The sequence below is a fragment of the Lactuca sativa genome, chromosome 2 (assembly GCF_002870075.4).
Source record: "Lactuca sativa cultivar Salinas chromosome 2, Lsat_Salinas_v11, whole genome shotgun sequence".
Taxonomy (NCBI): domain Eukaryota; kingdom Viridiplantae; phylum Streptophyta; class Magnoliopsida; order Asterales; family Asteraceae; genus Lactuca; species Lactuca sativa.
This window is the reverse complement of record NC_056624.2, coordinates 160,311,176-160,320,585: the sequence shown is the minus strand read 5'-3', so window position 1 is coordinate 160,320,585 and position 9,410 is coordinate 160,311,176. Positions and strand designations below refer to the sequence as shown.

General features: G+C 28.1%; 1 protein-coding gene across 1 annotated transcript; it reads right to left on the bottom strand.

Annotated features, from left to right (window-relative positions):
* Nucleotides 1-2,010: 2,010 nt before the first annotated feature.
* On the bottom strand, nucleotides 2,011-7,296 carry LOC111916039 (NAC domain-containing protein 86). Its single transcript, XM_052768473.1, has 7 exons — nucleotides 7,184-7,296; nucleotides 6,641-6,977; nucleotides 5,205-5,482; nucleotides 4,755-5,084; nucleotides 3,257-3,712; nucleotides 2,973-3,051; nucleotides 2,011-2,848 (listed from the first exon to the last, which is right to left on the bottom strand). Exons 2-7 carry the CDS (start codon nucleotides 6,795-6,797, stop codon nucleotides 2,202-2,204), a joined length of 1,947 nt encoding a protein of 648 aa, XP_052624433.1. The 5' UTR covers nucleotides 6,798-6,977; nucleotides 7,184-7,296; the 3' UTR covers nucleotides 2,011-2,201.
* Between the last annotated feature and the right edge of the window lie 2,114 nt (nucleotides 7,297-9,410).

The window sequence follows — 9,410 nt, the reverse complement described above, 5'->3', positions numbered from 1 at the left end:
CTCTCGCCATTGATTAATTTTCCCAGTAGATCAATAGCCTTTTTAGCAAAGCTTTGTCAATCTATCGATTTATAGGAGGAGCAAAAGGAATCATGCGTCTAAGTTCCAAGCGGTGAACTATTATGGAAGCGGCGGATCGGTGGACCGATGAAAGTAACCAGGATGGAGTTAAAGTAATCTAATGAACAGTACCCCGATAACATATTATTAATAAAGATGCTTACTAGATGATAACGTTGATATTACCGGTAGAAATAGCCACAAATTATTATAGTATTATAATTATTCTTTATAATTATTAATTTACTAATTAAATTTAAACTAGTGTTTGGTATGATGGAATAGTTTATTTCATTGTAATGGTTTATTCATTCTTTGTTAACTTTCATTCCTCAATTATAGGGTGTTTTTTGGTTCTATCTTGAAATATAATGAAAAATTACAGTATAACTCATTTTATATATCTAAACTTTCAATTTCATAAATCTTGATGGTATTTTACTATAATAAATTTTTTAATTGTGTTCATAAAAATTGCATTACCTATACTTAAATTAAATATAGTTAAATATATATAAAGTAGAGTTAAACTATATATTATATATGTATATAATTTATACATATAATCTCATTTCTACATGCCAAGCCAACATGATGATAAGAGTGGCAAATAGGCGGTCTTTCTGTGATTTTGCCTAGCAACGACATGACATAAATTAATTTCTATGAATTCAAATGTGATATGACATGATAGCATGTTTTTTTCATTAAAACAAACACGAAATAATAAAAACATGATAATACAACAAAAATAACAAAAAAAAAAAACCCATTTGTATAATGTCATACATATTTTCTTGTAAAAAATAAATTTAAAGAAGAACACGAATAATAAGACAAAAAATAACATAAAAACAACATATAATGCTAATAAATATACACGACTTCCGAACATGACACAAAAACATGCTATTATCGAGTTGGATTTTGAACACGGACATAAGATAACGCAACATCGTGTTTCTTATACACTACCCGAAAACAACACGGACAAGAATTTAAAATTCAATTCCGTCCCAATTTCGTTTCGTATCATTTATTTTTGTCGCGTTGTGTCGATTTTTGTCATCCTTAATGGTAACTTGTAAATAACTTTATCATGTAAAATATAGGGGTAAATTTAAAGAATAGCAATGTAGTCTAGTTTATTATTTTTTATATTATAACATTATATTTTCATTTCTTTCTATTAGAATTCATACTTTAAAGAATATACACAGATATAGCAATATTATCCATTGTTATAATTGTGTAAAATATTCAAATTACAATGTTTTAATAGAAACAATTATAAAATGTTCATTTTCCATGGAGGCAATATATTATATGAATGAACTTGACCGCTATTTAGCTTTGGACTAAATATTTGAAATAATTATGTACTTTCATGTAAGTTTAATTATTTATCTTTTGTTCATGCTATATAAGTGTTATATCTTTTTGTGTGGCCCTTTCAACAAATACTTATCTTTTGTGCGTGCTATAACTGTTATATCTTTTTTGTTTGGCACTTTCAGCACATAACTCAAATGCCTAAATTATGCAATTTCCACTAACATTATAAAAATAAAAAATCTCAAAAATTGTGTGAAACTAAAACTTAAAAAAATACATCATATTACAGAAATTATTGTTTAAACTCTCCGTGCAATATTTGGCTTTCAAAGCCTATCTTTTTACGTATTAAATGGACTTAACAGTCTAAACGTGAAATTAAAGCGCCGGATGGCGAAAAAAAAAATACATTATTTAAAGTTGAAAAGGTTTTTTTTATGGTGAACATAATTCCTAATTTCTATAAACCATATCGATGAAATTTTGTTTGCCCATATTTTATGAACGTTTTCTAAAAAAAAAAAAAAAGATGTATCAATCTTTTCACATTGCATATGAATTCCCTTTTGTTATTTTGAATGTGATTTCCCAGTCTTTATTTGATGGAATCATGAAGACGTATAATTACTCGTATATATATTTTGAATGTAAAATGAAGAAAGTACAAATATTATATATAATATAATTCAGCCCCAGATTAAATCCAGGGAAAGCTTAGTTTCATCTTTTCCTATAAGTAAACAACTTCACTCTGTATGGTTAGAAACAATTAATTAAAAAAAAAAAGATTAAAAAAACCCTTGTAATTAGTAATTATGATGTACCCAGATGGTAGAAAATGCCAAAGCCAAGGTCACACATGGCCATATCACCTTCTCCAAAACCAAACTTGAAATGCCCCATCCTTCATTCTTTTCCTCCTCTCCATCCTCCATTCGTATGCTATTACCAGCTGAACCACCATCATCATCCTCTTTTAACTTCATATCACCACCATCTTCTGTTGACTCTTCAAGATAAAAGCAACATATCAACAGAAGGGAAACCAAGGTGACCAAAGGGGTCTTTGGTTTCTTGTTAATCACCTCAAATGGTTTGGAACTTGTGATCATCTTGAACTTGTCATATAAAACTTTCTTGCTAAGCGTTGTCTGGCTATCGGATTTAGATACCGTTTGATCATGTATCATTCCTGGGTTCAGATGGACTTTGACTATTTGAGAAGGTACGATTTGGTGGAAGAAGGTTTCTGAAACCTGTCGGGTTGAAACAATCAACCCATGAGTACTGACTTTGGTTTTCTCGTAGATTTCAAAGCTTGGAGTTGTAGTAAAGTCCTCCAAATCGGCTTCGTCTAACAAGTTTTCATTCGAGTTGTCATGCCCCTCGGTGGTGATTCCAAGTGAGAAGTGATCTTCTGTATTGTCGAAATTGTTTTGATGGCTGCTTTCTCCTGAAATTGTTTAATTTTCAAGCTCTTAGTGAAATAGAGTCTAGCTATGACAACAAAGATATACATATATGGCATAGATTCTTGGAAAATATGGTAACGAAGGCTTAATTAGTGATTTTTGTACCTTGAACCTCATGCTCCTCCTTCTGAAAACTTGGCATATTTTCCACTGGAACATTCTTGTAATCATCCCAATTATAAGTCTGTAAATGTCAAGAAAGTTAGTGTAACTTCATGGTTTCTGGAATTATGTAATACATCTAGAAGCCCTAAACCACTCTATGGGACCTACTATGAACATTAGGGTTAGACACAAAAAATAAATTAAAAAATATGTGAGCACTATCTTTTTCCTTGCTTATTTCTTAAAAATAAAATAAGTAACGAGTAAAAAAGAATGATAATTACCATCTCAAGATCCTTGTTAGACATGCCAACCCATCTCAAATTCTCAACCATTCTATCACTTCTGAGCTGTTGTTCATCGACACCAGTAACCTCAATAGACCTCGCATTCTGATCATCCCCCATGAACCTAAACGAGCCCACATCTTGCACTTGAATGTTGTTGTCATTATCATCCAGAAACGAAAAATCATCTTCCTGATGACTGGAATAACCTCCACCCCAAGTGTTCTGATTGATGTGATCCTGGGAAACTTGAGCGAGAGAAAGGATTTCATGCAATATGTCCTGCTGAGGACCATTTGTAGTTGTGACATCGCGCATGCTGCTGCTTGTCGTCTGTTGCATATTCATTAAATCCACGTAGCTTGTAGCCCCTTGATGTGGGAGATCTTGTACTTGCAATGGAGGCATTGATAACCTTTGTTGCAGCCTTGCACATTCTAATGCTATATCAACCTGTGAAAAAACATTGGAAAAAGGTTATATACAATAAAGCTTTTAACATAGTATTCTTGCATGGTTACACAAAATTTGTATTTTAATTAGCCAATATGTATCTTGTAGTTCTAACTAAGCCTTTTGAATGAAATTCTTACTATTCTTAAAATAATAATAATAATAATAATAATAATAATAATAATAATAATAATAATAATAATAATAATAGCGTATATGTTAACAGATATTGAACTTCTCCTAATACACTTTCAAACAAATTAAACGCATCGACGACGTTTAATGAAAATGATATAGGAATAAATTGTGAGTTGATGATATGAATAGAGTTAAATGCGACGTTTAATGCGATAAATTCTTAGTCCTCTATTCTTTATCAATCAAATAAATCTAAATCAATCCGGCCAATTCTTTTATATTCTTTTATAAATACATAAAAACCTAAAATGCTTATAAATAAATAATATATACCTGGAATATTAATCACATTTCAAACTTGTTTTTTTAAATTATGTGTATATTATTATAAATTATTCTAATTACTATATATTTAGGCATCAAAATATTTAGATTATTGTAATTTTATCTATTGTATATTTAGAATTAGTGTAATATTATATTATTTAATTTGTAATTTATTTTTTCTGATTATAATATTTGCAATTTATGTAATATTTCAACATTCATAAAATGACCTATATAATATACTGTATAAAATATAAATAATCGTAAATTTGATGATGAAATGGGAATCCTTTGATTTTGTTAAAGTTTAATGGTTTGTAAGATATCAAAAAAATTAAAGTTGTATGAAAAGCATAATAATGATTGGGCAATCGTTAACTTTGCAGAGTTTGAGATTGCCTGAGCACCCTAATTCATTGACTCTAGAATCTACAATCATTACAATCATCTATAACTCCATTTAGTTAACAACTGGTAACTTTTTATTTAAAAAAAAAGGGAAAAAAAAAAAACTTGAGATGGAACCCTAAAAAATAATAAGAGAAGACATGAAGAGATGAAAAAGTGTTTTCTATACCTTGGTTGGGGGAAAAGAAACATTCCCATAGTTAGTGAAAGATGGATTCGGGAAAGCGAACGCTTCTTCAGATAAATACTGCATCCATCTCCCATCACTCGATTCACTTACATTATGAGGTGATCCATGGTTGATATTAGAGGAAGATGAAGCCATTGGTGTTGGATAATTACAAGTCTCCATATCTTCACCACCCCTTCCTCCCTCTGAATAAAGGTCCATACTTGATGAGTGATCACTGACTGCTACCGCATAATGTACTCCAATGGTCGTCTTTGGAGCATTCAGACTCTTCTTAAACACACGGCAAAGTGAATAAGCATCCTGCAACTTTTAAACCCAAAAAAAAAAGCATTCGGTTTTAGTATTATATAATTATATATGATCAAATTTGATGTAGGTGTTGATATAAAACCATGCATGTGATTAGTTACTTTGAAGAGTTTTCACCTTAAGACCAGATTCAGTTTCACATTCTCTCTCGTCAAGGCGATATTCATGCATAACCCAATCACTACGAGCACCATGTGGAGCTCTTCCTCTGTAGTAAACTAGGGTTTTCTTCATCCCAACGGCTCTTGATTGTGAATTTACATTCCTGTCCTTCCCTGTTGCCTTCCAATATCCCCCTTTGGTGGCTCGGTTTGTTCTTGATCCATTTGGGTATTTACGATCTCTTGGACTGAAGAAATACCACTCTAGGTCTTTGCTTGGCAATAATGATTTCCCTGTATAAAAGAGTGTGAATTAGTATAAGAGATATAAAACCATAACCAGATCATATATATCATCGCAAGATCCAAAAAAGACATGCAAAAAAACTAAGAGACTAATATTTATTTACTTCTTAATGTTTTGATCTTGATATATATTTTTCTCAAAAACCCAACCTAACAAGTCAAAGTAAATTTTGTATGGAGAAATGGGAACGTAGGAAGAACAAGATTATTTCTGTAAATGAAAATATTTCAGGAGTTAGATTTGATGTCAGAAAATTAATAAAGAAAGGAAAAGCTGGTAATGATATCTATCTTTGAAAGAACAGGTATGCGTATTTATGTTCTTTCATCTTTAATTTGCTTTTTGACTTCAATCTTGTCAGCTAATTACTAAAAATTTGTTCTTATACCAGTTTAAAAGATGTAGGGGCCACCTTAATTACTTTTAAATAATAACTTTTAGTCATTAAGAAACAATCATTATGGATTTATGGTGATCTTGTTTTTGTAATTTAAAAGTTCCATTCATATTTGACTGGTCTTCTATGTACCTATATATGATACAGTTTTTACACGTCAATTAAGCAGATAATATGACATATAATTTTGAAAGAAAATCCAAACAAACTGATTTCTTTTAAACCTTTTTCACGGGTTATTATGGTCTGAACCAAGAACAAAGTAGAAGCACGCGTAAAGAACATCAAAGAACCTTCAATTTTAGCCTTTAGCAACAAAACAAAGAGATGAAATCGAAAGAATATGTATGAAAGACCCTTTGGCAAGAATCTTGATTTAGTAACATACCTTACACATAAACTGTTCAGGCTCATGCCCAGATCGCTTTTATAATTTAAGCTTTTTTCTTTAGTTGTTATATACAATAAATGTGTTTAAAATTGTTATAAGTGAATTATATAAACACAAAAAAAATAAAAATAAATCAGCAATGTAAACAATTATGATAAATATATACGTAAAAAATAATTTTCAAATATTTAACAATAACTGTTACTAGATTTTAGTTTTAGAATATTTTGTGATACTTGCAGAAACCAGAAAGCAACCTAAAATTCCATTAGATTGAGATACGTTTTCCGATTATAGTAAATAAAAATTGAATTGCGATTGGTGTATCGATCACCATGAAGACATGCATATATATACCTGGTAAATCCCAGGGTTCGCATTTGTAGAGGTCGACTTCAGGAATAACTTCAAGCTCGATTTTACGCCCATTTATTTTCCTCTTGAGATAGTATGCAACAAGCTCTTCGTCGGTTGGATGAAAACGGAAGCCTGGAGGCAACGAAACTGGCGCCATTAAATTTTATATTTATAAGTCTATGATGATATATATGTCGATCTCTTCAATTCTTGAAATGTTGATCTTCTTCCCGTTAAGTGTTAAAAACAGCGTCTCAGCTAGATACAGGTAAGCGTTTCTTGTTGTCCCCAGATATATTAAACTCACAAGGGACACCAGCCTTGAGACGCAGAAACACTGCACAAGAAGTTGATATATATAATCAGTGCACATTTATAATTAAAAGTATACACATATAAGCACATACATATATATTTGTATATATATGGAGAGAGAGAGAGAGAGAGAGAGAGAGAGAGAGAGAGAGAGAGAGAGAGAGAGAGAGAGAGAGAGAGAGAGAGAGAGAGAGAGAGAGAGAGAGAGAGAGAGAGAGAGAGAGAGACCTTAGGGGAAGAAGAAGATCTAAAGGGAGATATGACCAGGAAAAAAGAGAGAGGGAATGAAGGGGGTGGTGTTTGGGGGGTTTTGATAGGCGAAGAAAAAGAGAGGATGTGAAAAAGCAAATGGGGTAGAGAACACTTTATCTTTAAATAAATTTGTTTTTTCTCACCACCTTGATGCTTTCTTTCGTTTGTGAGTCTTCTCCTTCCCTTCTCTCTCACAAACATATTATTAAATAATGTTTTATAATACAAATGATCTTTACAAACTATTGATCATAACAAATATCAAAAAATCACGGTCTCACCTCTTATTAGTATTAGTTCTCGTCTATATATAATTCTATATATACTTCTAAATGAATCATTTTCTTTTCATTATATTCATTTGAAACTTTTATTATTTTTTAATTTATTTCTAATAATAATTGTTAGCTGGTTAATAAAGTTAAATAAATATATAATATAAAGTATAATCATATATAGTAAATTTCACAATTAAAATAACATCTTTATTTTTCTTTATAAATTTATGTATTTAACTTTTAATATATTATACATAATTTATTAATATTAAAATGTTGTATGTAACCATTATCATTTTAAAGTTATAATTTTTAAACAGTTTGGATAAAATACTTAAATTATTAATTTAAATATAACATTACAAGGTCAACTTAAATATAAATTTTAATTCAATTTAAACAACCTAAAGAATATTTTGTAAACAGTTAAAAGTAATAACTATAATGTCTTTCCAATGATGATTATAAGCTAGTTAATATGATTTAATAAATATCAAACAAAAAGTATATTCATAAATAAACAAAATTTCAATATTAAAATAATATATTTAATTCTACTTATAAAGTTATGTCTTTTTATTTGAATATATTATATTTAATTTATTAGATTTAATATGTTGTTGTGTGTAAACCATTATCAATTTAAAGCTATAATTTTTTAATAGTTTGAATAAAATACTTAAATTGTTAATTTAAATATAGTATTATATGGTCAACTTAAATATAAATTTTAGTTCTACTTAAAAAATCCAAAGAATATTTTGTTAATAGTTAAAAGTGATAAATTGTATTGCTAAATATAAAAACTAAATTGTAATCACAATTTAACTAAAATATTTCCTAAAGATATTTGTATAATTGTTAAAAGTTTTCAAATAAGTAGCTTATAACGTCCAATCGATCTATCTATCTATCTATCTATCCATCTATCTATCTATCTATATCTATATTTATATCTATATATACTTATAAATGAAACATTTTTCCTTTCACCACCACATTCATTTGAAACTCTCATGCATTTTTCCTTTCACCACATTCATTTGAAACTCTCATGATTTTCCAATTTCTTTCTAATAATAATTATAAGTTGGTTAATAATGTTTAATAAATATCAAACCTAAAGTGTAATCATAAATAAACTAAATTTACTTCTACATATATAATTATATCTTTAACTTTTAACATATTATACTTAATTTATTATATTTAAAATGTTTTTGTATGTAAACCATTATCAGTTTAAAGTTATAACTTTTGAACAATTTGCACAAAATACTTAAATTGTTAATTCAAATACTAACATTACAATGCCAACTTAAATATAAATTTTAGTTCCAATTAAAAAACCAAAGAATATTTTGTAAATAGTTAAAAATTGTAAATTATAGTGATAAATACAAAAACTAAATTGTAATATCAATTTAACTAAAATATTTTTATAATTTTTAAAAGTTTTCAAATAAGTAGCTTAAAATAACTTACAAAAATAATAGTTAAAAATAACTCTATATAAATAATTATATTATTACCTTTAAAATCAATAAACAATGTGTGATGTTTTAAATAATTATAGTGATAGAAATTAAAACATTAAGAAAATAAATTTTAAAAATTTAATTAACAATAACTACAACTATAAATAACATTAAACCATATATTATATTTAATTTTATTCATGTTTAACTTGCGGATAGAAGTCATTCAAACGATTGAGATTATGCAGTTATAATAGATGTATATATTATCATATAATTCAAAATAATAAATATATTATATCAATTTAGTATACGAAATATTATATAAATTTTAGCAACGTTATTATTATATTTAAATATATATATATATATATATATATATATATATATATATATATATATATATATATATATATATATATATATATATATATTTAAAAACTTCAA

Bases quoted from the DNA above. Each gene is read 5' to 3' on its own strand.
- LOC111916039 (XM_052768473.1), bottom strand. From the start codon at position 6,797: ATGGCGCCAGTTTCGTTGCCTCCAGGCTTCCGTTTTCATCCAACCGAC. The intron at 5,483-6,640 runs GTATATATATGC...TCTTTTATACAG, and splicing joins CGAACCCTGGGATTTACCAG to GGAAATCATTATTGCCAAGC. The intron at 3,052-3,256 runs GTAATTATCATT...TGACATTTACAG, and splicing joins CTAACAAGGATCTTGAGATG to ACTTATAATTGGGATGATTA.